The sequence below is a fragment of the Chaetodon trifascialis genome, chromosome 23, assembly GCF_039877785.1.
Source record: "Chaetodon trifascialis isolate fChaTrf1 chromosome 23, fChaTrf1.hap1, whole genome shotgun sequence".
Taxonomy (NCBI): Eukaryota; Metazoa; Chordata; class Actinopteri; order Chaetodontiformes; family Chaetodontidae; genus Chaetodon; species Chaetodon trifascialis.
Window position 1 is genome coordinate 97,280 of NC_092078.1, and position 17,721 is coordinate 115,000.

Genomic DNA, 17,721 nt, shown 5'->3' on the forward strand with positions numbered 1-17,721 from the left:
GTAAAACACAAGCAAAATACACAGAATAAATAAGAGCACAATAATTAAAAAATCAAGTTAAAAACAAGCGGAGAGAAGGAGAAGTGAAATTAAAGAGAGAAGGCAGTCTGGAACAGATGAGTTTTGAGTCTGGATTTGAAGATGAGGAGAGAATCGGTGTTTCTGATGTCAAGTGGCAGTGAAGAGGGACTGAAAGCTCTGCTCCCCGTGGTGCTGAGACAGAGAGGTGGAGAGAGGAGGAAGATCTGAGGGAGCGAGAGGGGGTGGCAATGGAGATGAGGTCAGATAGATATAGGGGGGTGAGGTTGATGGCCTTAAATGTGGAAATGGATACCAAATTTACGGAAGATATTGCCAAGAGGGAGAAGATAAATGATGAAGAGAAGGGGCGGTCTGGGAAGTGAAGGATTTGAGTTGGATGAACTGAGTGCAGCCTGTGAGGTAGGAATGAAACCAGTGCAGGGGGGTGCTGGTGATGCCTATGGAGGAAAGTCTGTTGAGGAGAATGGAGTGAGAAATGGTGTCGAAGGCCGCACTCAGATCGAGGAGGATGAGGATGGAGAGTAAACCAGTCAGCTGCCATGAGGATGTTGCTGGTGATTTTTATGAGGGCTGTTTCTGTGCTGTGACGGGGACGGAAACCAGACTGGAATTGCTCACAAAGACTAGGGGAGGGTCAGGTGGAGGAGCCCAAATGTTGGGGGATTCTGTTGATCTTTTCATTGAAAAACAGGAGGAGAGAGTCACAGGTGTCAGAGGAGTAAGGGGGGGGGGGTTGAATGATGTTGTTAAAAACAGAAAAGAGTCTTGTGGTTGCCTGCATTAGAGCAGATAAGTCCAGATAGTTGAGTAATACTGAGATTTAGCATGAGAGATGGAGTCCTTATAATGAGAGAGCTGAGCTGTGTAAATGTCTTTGTGGATGGTGAGACCAGATTTCCTGTCGAGTCTTTCAAGCAGTCGATTTTTGGATTTCATGGGGCGAAGATCAGGGGTGAACCAGGGGGCAGATCGAGTGAAGAAAACGGAGTGGGATTTGACAGGGGCGAGCGAGATGAGAATAGTAGTCAGACCATTATTATACTGAGAGACAAGATCATCAGGGGTGGAAGAAGAGTCCATAGTCAAGTTGGTGATGCAGGAGAAGAGAGAGTCCATGTTAATGCCCTTTATATTGCGGAAGGAGATGACACGGGGTGGTTTGGAGATGGAGAGCTGGAGGGTGACATTAAATGTGAGGAGGAAGTGGTCAGTGATATGAAGTTCATCAGCAGTACAGTTGGAGGGGGTGAGTCCAGAACAGCAAATTAAATCCAGGGTGTGGCCTTTAATGTGTGTGGGGAAGTCTGAGTACTGTTGGAAGCCAAAACTGTCAAGTGATGAGGAGAAGTCTATGGTGAGGAGAAGAGCAGTATTGTCCATGTGTATGTTGAAATCTCCCAACAGAATTACATTTGGTGAGAGAGTGGAGAGGTGTGTGAGGAGGGCGGAGAATTCATTTAAAAAGTACTTGTGAGGTTTGGGGGGGCGATAGACTGTGGCAGTGATTGTGGGGGTGGGTCCAGGTATTCGACAGGCAGGGCATTCCAGCGAGGAGAAGGGAGGGACAGAAAGTGGAAGGACCTTCCACTTCTCACGATGGAGTATCGCGAGACCACCTCCGCGACCTGAGTCACATGGTTCGCAGATGTAAACAAACCCTGGACGGGTAGAGTCATTCAGCTGAGAAAAGTCACCAGAAAGTTGCCACAAAAGAAAGTCAAGCTTACGGTCTGTGAGGATATCCTGGATGAGATGTCCTTTGCTCATGAGGGAGCGGATTTTCAGCAGACCGAAGGTAATAATAATAATAATAATAATAATAATCCATCCATCCATCCATTATCTATACTGCCTATCCTTTTCGGGGTTGCGGGGGGCTGGAGCCTATCCCAGCTACAATGGGCGAGAGGCGGGGTACACCCTGAACCGGTCGCCAGCCGATTGCAGGGCCACATGCAAGGACAAACAACCATTCACACTCACACTCACACCTACGGACAATTTAGAGTCATCAATTAACCTAATGAGCATGTTTTTGGTCTGTGGGAGGAAGCTGGAGTACCCGGAGAGAACCCACGCATGCACGGGAAGAACATGCAAACTTCACACAGAAAGGCCCCGCCTGACCCGGGGATCGAACCGGCAACCTTCGTGCTGTGAGGCACGCGCACTACCTGCTGCGCCACCGTGCAGCAATAATAATAATAATAAAGTTTATTTATATAGCACCTTACAACATCAGACAGATGATCAAAGTGCTTTACAGGGAAATTACAAAAGATACATAGCAAGAAACACAACAAAAAATGCATATCAAAGGGTAAAAGTTACTCAATATTAAAAGCCAGTCTAAATAAATGAGTTTTAAGATGTGATTTAAAAAGTGCCAAGTCATTAATAAAATGTAATTCAGGCGGTAGGGAGTTCCACGATTTCGGGGCGCAATCGAGAAGGCTCAATCCCCCCACTGTTTAAAATTAGAAAAAGGAACCTCCAACAGGGGCTGTTCTGAGGACCGGAGGGCTCTACAGTGTCATCTAAGCTTTATACAATCAGACAGATACGCTGGAGCAAGACTGTGGATAGCTTTAAAAACAAACATTATCAATTTAAAAATGATCCTAAATTTAACTGGGAGCCAATGTAGTGCAAGAAGAACGGGAGTGATGTGACTGTAACGGGGGGTGTTGGTTAGAAGGCGTGCTGCAGCATTTTGTACCAGTTGAAGGCGAGAGAGACAAGATTGCTTGATGCTGAAGTACAAGGAATTACAGTAATCTAACCTAGAACTGATAAAAGCATGGATAGCCATTTCAAGATCGTTCCTGCTGAGGAAGGGCTTAACTTTAGTTAAAAGACGTAGTTGGAAGAAACTCAGCTTCACTACAGAGTCAATCTGCTGGTCAAAACATAGACCAGGGTCCAAAATAACTCCCAAATTCCTTACAGCAGGTTTAAAAAGAGAGGCAAAGGAAGAAGAATCGCAGTTACTAATCACATTTTCACATACATCAGAGGTACCAAAAACAATACATTCCATTTTAGACTGGTTCAAGTGCAGAAAATTTTGTGTCAACCATCGGTCGATGTCTTCTAGGCACTTGAAGAGGGAATTCAGTGCAGCTGGAGCATTCAATTCAATTCAATTCAATTCAATTTTATTTGTATAGCGCCAAATCACAACAGAAGTTGTCTCAGGACACTTTCCATATAGAGCTGGTACAGACCAAGCTCTTTTATCTACAAAGAAACCAACAATTGGGGATAATCGGGAGGTAAACCTGTCATCAGCATAACAGTGAAAGTGAAGATTATGAGTGGAGATGATCTTTCCAAGAGGCAGTAGATAAATGGTAAAAAGAAGAGGGCCGAGAATGGAACCCTGAGGGACGCCACAAGAGAGGGGGGCACGGGAGGATGAGAGGTCTCCAATCATAACAGAGAAAGACCTGACGCCGGAGATGTCGTTGCTGAGAGGGGCATTAGCCGATCTAGCCAGGCTGGCTAACACCCCATGATTCACAGACCGGCCGGTGTTTCTGGGTGGGCGGTGAGTGGAGGACCCCCGCCGAGACCCCTGGTGGATGTATCTCCGGCGAGGCAGGAAGGAGATGTCTGGGTGGAGGTCTAGAGCTGGTGGTGGAGATCCGGACCGCTGAAAGCGAAGCCTGAGGAGCTCCACGGCCGAATATTGGAGAAGTCCCTCCACAGGTGGATGAAGGAGTGACAGAGCAGTCCAGACCAGCACAGACAATACAAGGACCCTGCTGACCGGCATCGTAATGCGCGGCGGAGAGGTGATGACACACATGAAGCCTGGCGGTGAGCCGAGCAGGTAGGCAAACGATAGCCAGTAGTCACCACAGAGCGATGACAGCGCAAACGGAGGTTACCAGGCGAATAAGAGTTAAACTCCTAATATGGTCATCAGGAGGCTGGAGAGCCGTAAAACATTCAAAAAGTCGCAGCGGCAGCAAGACGCGCCAACATTCACTCAACCGGAAGCTGAATGTGTGCTCCTTTCATATTCTGTTATGCATTTCTTATATTCTTGTGGTATGAGTTTGATAGAGTCTTGCTTATCAATCATGGCCCTTCTTGATCACAAATGAGACTCAACCTAGTCAAGCTGAAAAGTCCAGTTGCCCACTTGCTAAATGGTGAACAAGTTGAATGAAGAACGATAACAAGTTCTGTGATGTTTTTCTCAAACTTCAGTGCTGACGATTCTGCTTTACTGAAGCAGCTCAGAGTGAACGTCAGAGCTGCATGTTGACAGGAAGGTGTAGCTGGGAGGGTTTTGGAACCAAGTGCAGAACCACCACAAGACTGATATTGTTTATATCAGCTTTAATCTCAGACTTGGCAGGTCCAGATAAGCAGCAACAATGCAGAGTCTCGAGTAACACACAGTGAATTGCACGAGAACAATGAACAGTCTGGCCAGAGTAAGTGTAGCAGCTTAAACACTGCACTGATTGTTATGAGCTTCAGGTGTGTGATTAGGTGAGCAGGCAGGTAGGCATGGCTGAGACCCCGTTTGCACTTAGGGAAAACGCATGTTTTCATGCAGTTTGGCCTCTCGTTTACACCAAACAGAATTTTTTTTCACAGAAAACGATCATTTTTAAAAACTCCAGTCATATGGTCATGCCGGCCGCACGATGTCATTTTTAGAAACCGAGGAGCCAAAAAAATCTGTTTTCCAAAATACCCTGCTGCGTGTAAACGTAGGGAGAGTGTGGAAAAGTGCTGATGGCACAGGTGAGCAGATGAGAAGACGATGACAGCAGGTAAGACAACTGAACATGCTGTGACAGAGGGAGGAACACAGATAATGCAAAGTACTGAACAAACAAAAATGGAGGGGACTGCTCTTTGATGGATCGAGGACATCACAAAAACCACCTTCTAACCTTACAGAGACTCCACCGAGAGAAATGGATGAACTTAGAGCAGGAGAGAAGCACTTCCTCTGAGCATCCTCTGAGGACGACTTGGTCCAAACCGGAAATACAGACTGTTCCTCTACACTAACAAGACAGTTTAAGTGTCTCTTCCACTGCCTTTGAGCAGAGGGGAGATTCTCACGTCTCAATAGAATAAAAAACAAGTCCAGAGCTGGTCTGTCACAGACTCATCTCTCAGCCCTGATTCACATTCACCTGTCAAAGACGAGCACAGAGACATGTGACCCAAAGCCAGCCGTTGACCTGTGAATGGAGACAGCTCATCTGAGACTGAGCCAGGGACTGAGGAGCATCTTCATTATCTGCTCCTGGAAGGAAGGAGGAAGGAGGAAGAAGAGGAAGACAGTGAGGGAGACATTGACAAGGACACTGAGGAAGATTGTGTTTCTTAGGGCCTCACTGTGTATGTGCTGTATACCAAACACCATCTCCTTCTACTCACCTGAGTACCTGAAAAAAACCTTATGTGCACCTCTGTATGTAGCCTATAGTCAGCTTGTCTACAACTGCAACCTACTAGACCTACTAGAGGAGACTTCTGGCATGTCATCACACCAGCAGCCTGTGAGCCGCTTCACACTGTTGTTTCACAGCTGCAGACATCCCACCTCCACTCTCCCCACTTCACCCAGTATGTTAACTGCCACACCAGAGACAACAGAACCTTGGACTTAATGCATGCACTGCGTAATGTAGATCTTCAAGCAGAGCCTCAGTCTGGAAAGGGTCACAGTCCCAAAGACTGTGCACCCCAGAGAGCCCAACCACTTCAGGTCGGTAGCCTTAACTTCATCTACCTGCTTAACTGTCATTTACCTGCTCCAACAGTATTTGTCACACATGGAGAACACTGGGAGCACAGTGAGGGCCATGTTTTTTGACTTCTCCAGTGCTTTCAACACAATCCAGCCATCAATGCCATCAATGGAGCTGGAGTAGACTGCCAACTGACTGTGTGGACCATCAACTACCACACCAACAGACCACAGCATGTGAGGCTTCATGACTGCATGACCAGTGTGGTGGTCTGCAGCATGGGGGCTCCACAGGGGACAGCGCTCTCCCCTTTCTTCTTCACCCTCTACACATCAGACTTCACACACACCAACAGCTGCCACACCCAGAAGTTCTCAGATGGTACAGCCATAGTGGGACGTGTATCACAGGGGAACAAACTGGAATGCAGGGATGTCATCGGCAATGTTAGACTGGTGTGGACTGAACCATCTGCACATGAACGCCAGCAAGACAAAGGAGATAGTGATAGACTACAACAGGAGGGTCCCACAGACTACATCAGTGAACATCCAGGGATTGGACATTAAGATCATGGGTGAGTACAAATACCTGGGTGTTCACCTCAACCATGAAGGTGGATCAAACTGAACCAGAGCTGGATGAAACTGAACCAGAGCTGGATGAAACTGAACCAGAGCTGGATCACACTGAACCAGAGCTGGATCAAACTGAACCAGAGCTGGATCACACTGAACCAGAGCTGGATCACACTGAACCAGAGCTGGATCACACTGAACCAGAGCTGGATCAAACTGAACCAGAGCTGGATCAAACTGAACCAGAGCTGGATCACACTGAACCAGAGCTGGATCAAACTGAACCAGAGCTGGATCAGAAAACACAGCATCAGTCTAAAATAGCAGCATCATTAACTGCCTTCAAATAACATCAAAATAACTTGAAAGTGAGACAACAGGAGGAGAAGCTGCTGTCACTCAGTTTGATTGACAGGTCTGGGGTGTTGTATACTGATGATGTCACATGTTTGTTTATCTGACGTGTTTGTAAACACAGCAGGTAAACACAAAAAGACTTTTTTCTGACTTATTATTGTTGCTCTTACTGGGAAACTTGATTAAAACCATCACAGACTGAAACTCAAAATGAACCACCATCATGAAAAGCTTAAAGACTTCTCCTCCTCTCCTCTCCTCTCCTCTCCTCCTCTCCTCCCGTGTTTCCTCATCTCCTCTTCTCCTCTCTCCTCATGACCTCAGACTATTATATGGTTGCCATGACAACGGGAGTGGGAGCGAGGGATGAAATCCAAGAAAGAAAGAAAAAAGAAAGACGCACACACGGACTCTTTGTTTCCACTGTCACTCACCTGAGCTGTCTGTCGGTCCAGGTCCGCGCGCCTCCTGTCATAGCGTCCGTCAGTCTGTCTCTGCTTGTCTTTGTCTCAGCTTGTGTAGCAGCCGGTGGATCAACCGCCGCCCCGCTGATTTACACAAAGACTGTCCCGTTCCGAGCCGCCACGGTCCACAGCGGGGACCTGTCTGCCTGACTGCCCGTCTGTCTGACTGCCCGTCTGTCTGACCGCCCGTCTGCAGGGGGAAGCCGCTGCTCGCCGGGAGCCACAGAACAATGTGCTGGAGGAGGGGGGAGGGAGAGAGGAAGGAAGGGAGGAAGGGAGGGGGGGGGGGGGGGGGGTGTTTGAGTGTCGGCTCATCCTCTTCCTCTCTTAAAGGGCCAGTAGTTGTTCGTGTCCTTAAATCATCAGAGCTGAAATGAGCCAAACGGTGATCAGGAGTCTACAGACCCTTCAGCGTTTGGCCTGATAAACTGCACACAGCTTTAAACAGGTGTTCAGGTGAGCTCCCACACCTGTCACCTGTTTGATTGTAATCACTCCTGCACGTTTCATCCACAGCTGGCCTGACTTCACTGGATACTGAGCCATAAGGAAGCAACAGGACCATCAGAGACCTGCAGGAGGCCAGCTGGACCTCAGAAACCAGGAAGAGGATTTACAAGATCCACAGATTTGAAACAGCAGATCAGTCGTGTTCAAACTGATAAAAAGTGGAACATCAGGGGTTCTGCTGATACTGAGACACGGTCAGGTAGACCAGCGAAGGTTTCAATGACTGCCAGGAAAACTGGACACGAAGAAGAACCACAAACAGCTTCAGCTCAAACACAGACTCCAGAAGGTTCTGGAGGACCATCAGTCTGCGGACCTCTGGACCACTGAGAGACTGAGGAGATCTCAAACGTTCAGCTCACACAAGACGACCAAAGAATTTACAGGAGCTGGAGGCTTTTAGTGCAGAAGAAAATGGAAATGATTTCATTTTCAAAGACAAAAGCTGCTCTAAAGTGAACAATATTCAGATGTTAATTCAAATTTGAAAATGAAATATAAACAGTCGTCTAACTTTCCATTTGTGTGAGCAGGATTTAAGTCACAATTCAAACGAAAAAACAACTTTCTCACAATTTGAAATAAACAAATTACAACATTTAACATTTCATTTTCAAAGACAACCTGGACAATATTTAAATTCAATGAGCGAAACAGTACCTGTACCACTCAGGTGCCGAGTCTTTTTTTTTTATTACTAGGACTGAGGCTCTTGTTGTTCTTTATGAGTCTTTTGCTTTGTTCCTGAAGAGTTCTGTCATTTTTTGTTTCACGAAAATACTTTTTTTTTTTGCACTGATTGAACTGAACTGCCTGAACCGCCACGCTGTGACTCCTTGATCCACAGTGTTGGTATTCACTCTAATATTTTGTGCTGTTGTGATTTTGTGTTGCTCAGTTTATTCATGAGTGAAGGTGTGCTGGTTAAATGTATTGGCTTTGTGTGTTTTCATGTGGGCCAAAAAAATGTGTTGGGTTGTATAAATAATAATAATAATAAGAGGTAAAGACTTAACTGACTGACTGAAGTCAAACTTCTTATATGTCAGGAGAGAGACCTGGCTGGCGTCCTATATATGGAAAACAAAAACAGGATTAGGATTAACTCTGTGTGTGTGTGTGTGTGTGGGGGGGGGGGGGGGGGGGGGGGGGGGGCAAAGCTTGTTGGATCTCATCTGTTTGTGTGTTTTGTTCTCTATCCAGATGATTTGGAGAGTGTATCCCAGCATGCATTGCATCAGTCACATCAGTAAGGACTGCAGGCACAAAGAGCTCCTGTCAGTCTGTGAACTGGCTCCTCCTCTCATTTAAAGCCCCTCTTTGTATTGGTGGTTTGCGTCTGACATCATGTCGCTCTTTTGTTGTGCATAGGAAGCGCTATAACACACACTCACAATGGAGATGTTTTGTGTTGTTTACGGTTGCTCAAATTGATCAAATGTAGAAACCACGAGGAGCTTTTATTGAGTACCAAACGTTGTTCATTCAGGTGAAAAATGCAAGAACTTGACCGAAAAACCCCAGAAAAAATGTCTTTCAGCACCACAGTGCTGAAAGTTTGCTGCTCGGTTAATCCACAGGAAAATGATGCATGCACCTTAAAAAAAAAAAAAAACGAGTCATCCCGGAGATCGTGGACCCAACTGCTAACACAGAAGTCGTATGCCTCCATACTTCTGTTTGCTTTCATTATAACGTAAGGGTCACCGCCAACGAATGCTCTGATTGTCTGTTCAGACCTTTCTCTTGAAAATTCATCTAAACTAGCACAGTAAGAACTTTGCTCCATCTCGTACAGTGTGGTTTTCACTTCCTGCCCTCCATCTGGTTTTAACGTCATTGCAAACAGTTAAAGTGAGTTTTTTTCCTGCTGCTACATTTTATCATCTCACTTCGAAGTTTGACTTTTGAAAATGGATGAAGTGAGAAATGTTGTTGCTAATCTGAAAGATGCTAACATGCTAAAACAAACAAATTGGCCTATTTGTTCCCAAATATGCATCAAGTTCGCAGACAACGCCACAGTGATCAACAACAACAACAACAACAACAACAAGGAGTCAGCCTACAGGGACGAGGTTCAGCAGCTGGTGATGTGGCGCGCCGACAACAACCTGACCCTCAACACCAAGGAGACCAAGGAGCTCATCGTGGACTACAGGAAAACCAAAGGCTGCAGTCAGAACACCTCATACCAATTGCACTACCTGTATGCATCATTTTATTTTGGATATTGTGCCTGTTTGCACGTCTGGTTAGATGCTAAACTGCATTTCATTGTTTTTGTGTTGCTCTCTGGCGATGACAATAAAGTTGAATCTAATCAAATCTAAATATGATAAAGAAACAATTAAATCCATCATTACATAGAAAGCCTGTAAAGCTCATGTGAGCGTGGTCGTTTTTGCAGAAAGAGCTCAGGAGATATTCTGTCTTCAGTAAAGGACATTTATTAACACACTGATAAAATAGAGAACATGTACATGGATCTCAGTCTTTTGGGAAATCGCAGTCGCAGCCCCCTCCTCGGTCCACAGGCTGGTCCCAGCCTGTTGGCACACGACCCATCCAATCCATAAGAGACAGTGCCCTGAAAGAGAAGATAGCTAGACCCCCCCCCATATGTAAATTATGTTACCTGACACGAGATATGTTAAGTTTCGTTTTCTGTGTTTCCTAAGTTACTAAAGGTCACATTGCCTGTGTGGCCACGTGTGTGCAGCTTATAGTTACTGGAGGGCATGTTGGTTGTGTTACCGTGTGTGTAGCTTATTAAGAGATGAGAGTAAATATGTAACTCTAACACTCATAACAAATAACAGCACCGGGACTTTTTTTCCCTTTGAGCTCTGTATTTCTGGCTTATATCTGTTTCCATCGAGTCACAGTGTCTCCATTAACAGTCTGCTGAAATAGCTGTTAGCAGCTCCTGTTAGCAGCTCCTGTTAGCTGCTTCTGATAGCTGCTTCTGTTAGCAGCTCCTGTTAGCTGCTTCTGATAGCTGCTTCTGTTAGCAGCTCCTGTTAGCAGCTCCTGTTAGCAGCTCCTGTTAGCAGCTTCTGTTAGCAGCTCCTGTTAGCAGCTTCTGTTAGCAGCTCCTGTTAGCTGCTCCTGTTAGCAGCTCCTGTTAGCAGCTTCTGTTAGCAGCTCCTGTTAGCAGCTCCTGTTAGCAGCTCCTGTTAGCAGCTCCTGTTAGCTGCTCCTGTTAGCAGCTCCTGTTAGCAGCTCCTGTTAGCAGCTCCTGTTAGCTGCTTCTGTTAGCCGCTGTTAATAAAGATTAAAAACATTAATTAAACAGATCTGATGACAAGTTCACCTTCAGCTCACTGACTTTCTTCTCCTCTGAGCTCAGAACTGTTTTTCATTTCACTTCATCTTCATCGTCACCATCAGCACTATCTTCATCATTATCACTATCACCACCACCACCACCACCATCATCATCATCAGTCATCATCATCATCACTATCATGACCATCATTCCCCCAAACAAACATCACTCTGTTCCATATTTTGACATTATTTATTTATTAGATTCTACTCTCCATCATCATCTTCATCATGCAGAAAAACATGTTGTTACAAAGGGTCCTGTTGTCATGGTTACCAGAGTCGTCATTAGTCTGATTATCAGCCTATTAAGCTCGTTACCATGCCAACACTGTCAGGTGAGGAGTGTGTGTTCAGTCCAAGTGTGTCAGTGTGTACATGTGGTGTGTGTAAAATGTTGTGTATATTGTGTGTGTTATGTGGTGTGTATACTGTGTGAGTTAAGTGGTGTGTATATTGTATGTTATGTGGTGTGTATATTGTGTGTTATGTGGTGTGCATAGTGTGTGTTGTGTGGTGTGTATATTGTGTGTTATGTGGTGTGTACATTGTGTGTTATGTGGTGTGTATATTGTGTGTTATGTGGTGTGTATATTGTGTGTTATGTGGTGTGCATAGTGTGTGTTATGTGGTGTGTATATTGTGTGTTGTGTGGTGTGTACATTGTGTGTTATGTGGTGTGTACATTGTGTGTTATGTGGTGTGCATAGTGTGTGTTGTGTGGTGTGTACATTGTGTGTTATGTGGTGTGCATAGTGTGTGTTATGTGGTGTGTACATTGTGTGTTATGTGGTGTGCATAGTGTGTGTTGTGTGGTGTGTACATTGTGTGTTATGTGGTGTGCATAGTGTGTGTTATGTGGTGTGTACATTGTGTGTTGTGTGGTGTGTACATTGTGTGTTATGTGGTGTGTACATTGTGTGTTATGTGGTGTGTATATTGTGTGTTATGTGGTGTGTACATTGTGTGTTATGTGGTGTGTACATTGTGTGTTGTGTGGTGTGTACATTGTGTGTTATGTGGTGTGTACATTGTGTGTTATGTGATGTGCATAGTGTGTGTTATGTGGTGTGTACATTGTGTGTTATGTGGTGTGTACATTGTGTGTTATGTGGTGTGTACATTGTGTGTTGTGTGGTGTGTACATTGTGTGTTATGTGATGTGCATAGTGTGTGTTGTGTGGTGTGTACATTGTGTGTTATGTGATGTGCATAGTGTGTGTTGTGTGGTGTGTACATTGTGTGTTATGTGGTGTGTACATTGTGTGTTATGTGGTGTGTACATTGTGTGTGAGTGTTCTCAGGATGTGGTTCTCTCTCTCCAGCTGTTGGTTTTTCTCTTGCAGCTCTCTGATTTGTTCCTTCAGAAGCTCCACCTCCTCTCTGACCGCCAGCATCAGGTGACTCTTCACCAGGTCCTACACACACACACACACACACACACACACACACACACACACACACACACACACACACACACACACACACACACAAGCAGCACAGTGTGTTTACAAAGATCTTGTAGAAAGGGCAGATGCTCCGCTCTGATTAGCCAGCAGAGGGCGCAGTCACAGCACAATGAAGGCCAGAACAGACTATTGAAAATGAATGAATAATAAGAAACAATAACATTAAAACTTCATTAATTTATCAAAGAACACTTATTCTTTGTTTTGTTGAAAACATTCTGGGCTGCAGTTTGCAGGAAATGAAGGTATTATTACTAAGTTATTATCAGAGGTGTTTTTAAAACTCCTCTTTTTATATATTTATATACGTGTGTGTTTTTAAAGTACAACAGTTACATAGACTTCATAAGAGAACAAATACAGTCCTGAACAGCTCAAAAGTCCATTTTCCTTAAACGATGACGTGTCCTAAAACATTTATTAACGACTAATAAGCCGTTAAGTATTAAATTATAGAGTATAAGATTCATACTTTAAATGTTGCACAGAGGTTAAACTGAAGTGTTACGGCAGCATTTTACTGCCACGACAACAAAAACAAACACACAGTTCAGATAAACTCACCATGGCCTGCTCGATTTTATTGTCAATGGCCATCAGACTGTTACTGGAACTGCTGTAAGACACAGAGACACAGACAGGTGAGAGACAGACAGGTGAGAGACAGACAGGTGAGAGACAGACAGGAGAGAGACAGACAGGTGAGAGACAGACAGGTGAGAGACAGGCAGGAGAAAGACAGACAGGTGAGAGACAGGCAGGAGAGAGACAGACAGGTGAGAGACAGACAGGAGAGAGACAGGCAGGTGAGAGACAGGCAGGTGAGAGACAGACAGGTGACAGACAGGCAGGTGAGAGACAGACAGGTGAGAGACAGACAGGAGAGAGACAGACAGGTGAGAGACAGGCAGGTGAGAGACAGACAGGTGACAGACAGGCAGGTGAGAGACAGACAGGTGAGAGACAGACAGGAGAGAGACAGACAGGTGAGAGACAGGCAGGTGAGAGACAGACAGGTGACAGACAGGCAGGTGACAGACAGACAGGAGAGAGACAGGCAGGTGAGAGACAGGCAGGTGAGAGACAGACAGGTGACAGACAGGCAGGTGAGAGACAGGCAGGTGAGAGACAGACAGGAGAGAGACAGGCAGGTGAGAGACAGACAGGTGACAGACAGGCAGGTGAGAGACAGACAGGAGAGAGACAGGCAGGTGAGAGACAGGCAGGTGAGAGACAGACAGGTGACAGACAGGCAGGTGAGAGACAGACAGGTGAGAGACAGACAGGAGAGAGACAGACAGGTGAGAGACAGGCAGGAGAGAGACAGACAGGTGAGAGACAGGTGAGAGACAGGCATGTGAGAGACAGACAGGTGAGAGACAGGTGAGAGACAGACAGGAGAGAGACAGACAGGTGACAGACAGGTGACAGACAGGTGAGAGACAGGCATGTGAGAGACAGACAGGTGAGAGACAAACAGGTGAGAGACAGGCAGGAGAAAGACAGGCAGGTGAGAGACAGGCAGGAGAGAGACAGACAGGTGAGAGACAGGTGAGAGACAGGCATGTGAGAGACAGACAGGTGAGAGACAGGTGAGAGACAGACAGGTGAGAGACAGGCAGGAGAAAGACAGACAGGTGAGAGACAGGCAGGAGAGAGACAGGCAGGTGAGAGACAGGCAGGAGAAAGACAGACAGGTGAGAGACAGACAGGTGAGAGACAGGTGAGAGACAGACAGGTGAGAGACAGGCAGGTGAGAGACAGGCAGGAGAGAGACAGACAGGTGAGAGACAGGCAGGTGAGAGACAGACAGGTGAGAGACAGACAGGTGAGAGACAGGCAGGTGAGAGACAGACAGGTGAGAGACAGACAGGTGAGAGACAGGCAGGTGAGAGACAGACAGGTGAGAGACAGGCAGGTGAGAGACAGGCAGGAGAGAGACAGACAGGTGAGAGACAGGCAGGTGAGAGACAGGCAGGTGAGAGACAGACAGGTGAGAGACAGACAGGTGAGAGACAGACAGGTGAGACAGATTATTTCACTCTTAAACCAACAATTTAAATGCCGTCATTGCCGTCACGTATTGACGATGCAGACACTTCAACTGTCTCTGCCGCTTCAGCTTCTACAAACATTTCCTCTGTTTTCGTCTGTCGGTCTTCAGCTGCTTTCACTGCTTACATACAAGCTTAAACCTCAAATACTTTGAGCTCGTACTCAAAGTACTGATTTCTCTTGCTTTTATCTTTTACCCCTCAACAGACAGGTGAGCTGCTTCCACCTGTACACTTCAGCTGCTTTCAGCCTCCACCCCCAGGCAAAGGTGGCATCAGCTCCAGACTGCTCAGGGACTGCAGATCAGCTCTGTGGGCTCATTCAGCACATCTTCAATGAGTCTTTGGGAAACTTCCTGTCTGGTTCCAGTCCCAAAGACTGTGCATCGCAACCACCTGATGAAGACCTTGGAGAGGATTGTACTGAACCACCTCCATCACCTGGGGAGCAGCAAGCTGGACCACCTCCAGTTTGTACATCAGCTCTTACTCTTCAACTACTTTCAGTACTTACATACAAACTGACACTACAACTCCACACATGGCTTGAAATTGAGGCTAAAATTTCAGATACTTTAGCTCTAACACAACTGAAACTTCAAGCTCTTTCAGTGTTTCAGTTTCAAAGGACACTTCAACTGCTTTAGTTCTGTACTTTCAACACCTACAGAACACCTTACATGCAAAGACATTTTAAGTTCAGCACTGAGCTCTCCTCAGTTTCCTTCAGATGACAATCTTTGTCATTTATCAGTACAATTACAATTAGAATTACAATTTATCATTTACTGACGCTTTTATCCAAAGTTATGTCATCATGAACTCACAGACCGATGGCGCAGCATCGGACTGCAGAGGCCAGGGATCAAACCACCATCCTTCTGATTGGTGGACGACCGCTCTACTTCCTGAGCCACTTACTTACTGGTCAACCATTAAAGTCAGACATGTCCAAAGTCTATGATAAAGTGCTATGTGCTCAACTCATTTTACCAACTGGTCTCAGTCTCACGAACAGCTGATTGATGGAATCAGGTTTGCTGTTGATTGGATGGAAAAAAAAACACTGCTCCACCCTCACCCAACCCTTTATGGCCTGTCTCGTCAATTGGCCCGTAGGTGACACATCTAATATAAGACCAAATATTTAAAGTGAACCATGATGATGACGAACCATCCTGCTTCCTTCTCATCTTTGTTGAGAATCGAACAGTAACGACCCGGCAGGATGTACAGATTGGCTCTTGACAGTATCTTTCACAAATCAATTTTTTCTGATGTGACAGTTCAGACGACAGTTAGTAACTATTCAAAACATCTGATCACAAGTAGGCAAGTGCTCTGCTGAAAATAGGCCTGTCGACCCTGAAACATGAAACTGTCAATGAAGCCTTTTGGTTTAAACCTGCCTGGACCCACAAGTACTTAATTTGACTACCATGTGTGTCAAACTGCCTGAGGGATCACAGGAGAGGGATGCCAAAGTGCACAGTTTGATTACATCGTACGATCAGAGGTCTGCGGTCATCCACAGAACAAAAGAGCTACAGCAGCTTTCCTCCGTTAATCCTGGATCTTGGCACTTCAACTATTTGCAGGGTTGAAGTTCTTAAATGCTATAAATGTTCTTGAAATGCCTTCAGACAAACTAAACAAAGGTTGACATCACCTACAACAGTCGATGAGTCCACAGACAAAACTGACACCACACTGTTTTGCATGGATGTTCATAGTGCTTCAGAGAGGACTGCTTCGCTTACTGCCATTAGAAGGACACACAAGCAACGAGATCACCTGTGGGAAATTTTAGCTTAACACAGACAATATGACAGTGCAATGCTATAATTAACTAATTATTGAGAATTAAAATCAGTCATTCCCCATCAAGCCTCCAGCACTGCTTATTCCGAAAGCTACTTTCAGACATGACTGCTTAGCATCACAATCTACTACTGCACAACACAAAGGCAAAGCCCTGACTGCCCTCTGTGACCTCATAGAGGAGATCCCAATGTTTAGTTCATCAAGCACAAAGAGGCGGAAACACACTTAAGTCGAAATGGAAAACCACCACTTCATGTCTAAAGGTTCTTCCCCTAAATTTGGGACTAAAGGGCAGAGAAATATCACTGATCTTCTGGAAAGTCAAGCGGTCTTTTCACGACTGACTTGAACCCACACAGGATGCTGAACCTACACAAATACATCGGCAGCACAAGTCCCTGATGTGACGATAGATTTCACTGCTGGTCAGAAGCAAAGCAAGCGGTCCCTTCCATTGACGAGGGGAAATTCCTACTCATACTTGTCGACATGCAATCATCCGTGATGATGGGATGGGAACCAGACTGTGCTGACATCTTATGAACCAAAAGCCAAAAAGCACCATCGGTGTAACTGTAGCTTCCACGCCAACATAATGTGGGATGTGTAAACAAGGACCTGAATCACGTCCTGCTGATTTGTGCGTGTGTGTGTGTGTGTGTGTGTGTGTGTGTGTGTGTGTTCTGGTTTTAATATCTCGCCCTGCTTTACGGATCAGTTTGGACATGCCTCATACAAAGTGATTAAGAGATGTTCTGTCCACGTCTTCAGGTGAATCTGAGCACACCTGCAGCTAAGGTCAGGCCTCTTATTTCTGGTTGCCATGGTTACCTGTGGCAGAAGAGCAGCAGTGACATCATGGCAGCTTCAGAGCCCCGCCCACTGGGTGGAGCTCTAAAGGGGACTGACCAATGAGGGTGGTGGGCTGTGGGGATCAGGGGATTCTGGAACAGAGCCGTAGGTGGGGCTGATGGGGTCATGTGAGGTTGTGTTTGGTTTGTAGTTCTGGGCTGGGCCTCAATGATTGGCTGACCACAGGAGGGTGTGATCAGTGACCCAGCCCTCGGCCAGGACTCCCTCACACCTGACAGGTGACCTTTGAGCTTTCTACGATCCCGTAACACAACAAGTGTCTCTGGTGGCTTAGCAACAAACTGCAGGGTCCTGAGGGGGAGGGGCGGGGTGGACGGAGGACGCCCCTGTGGACGAGAAAGGGGGACGGGGTCAGAAAGAGGAGAGGCTGGCTGAGTTCGCCCCGAGATCTTTTTTTTTACACTACTGAACATCTCAAACAATCACAGTCCACCATCAAAAATAACCATCCAATCAGAGCGCAGGCTCAGGCCGCAGGAACTTGGTGACCAATT

General features: G+C 46.0%; 2 protein-coding genes across 4 annotated transcripts in view; both read right to left on the reverse strand.

Annotated features, from left to right (window-relative positions):
* Positions 1 to 7,401, reverse strand: part of LOC139351178 (phosphatidylinositol 4,5-bisphosphate 3-kinase catalytic subunit alpha isoform) — a 29,044-nt gene extending 21,643 nt beyond the window's left edge. For both annotated transcript variants that reach the window (XM_070992938.1, XM_070992937.1), the window contains exon 1: positions 7,138 to 7,401. The gene's annotated coding sequence lies outside the window, so the exon portion shown is untranslated. The remainder of the gene's footprint in view (positions 1 to 7,137) is intronic.
* A 4,808-nt stretch (positions 7,402 to 12,209) lies between these two features.
* The window catches only part of LOC139351080 (TSC22 domain family protein 4-like), a 14,712-nt gene continuing 9,200 nt past the window's right edge, over positions 12,210 to 17,721 (reverse strand). Inside the window, exons 4-5 of one of the 2 annotated variants that reach the window (XM_070992748.1) lie at positions 13,041 to 13,089; positions 12,210 to 12,425 (exon numbers count right to left, since the gene is read on the reverse strand). In XM_070992748.1, the coding sequence (XP_070848849.1) occupies positions 12,276 to 12,425; positions 13,041 to 13,089 (199 nt within the window). In that variant the 3' untranslated portion in view covers positions 12,210 to 12,275. Of the gene's footprint in view, positions 12,426 to 13,040; positions 13,093 to 17,721 lie in introns of both variants that reach the window. The other variant, XM_070992747.1, reaches the window with a different exon arrangement.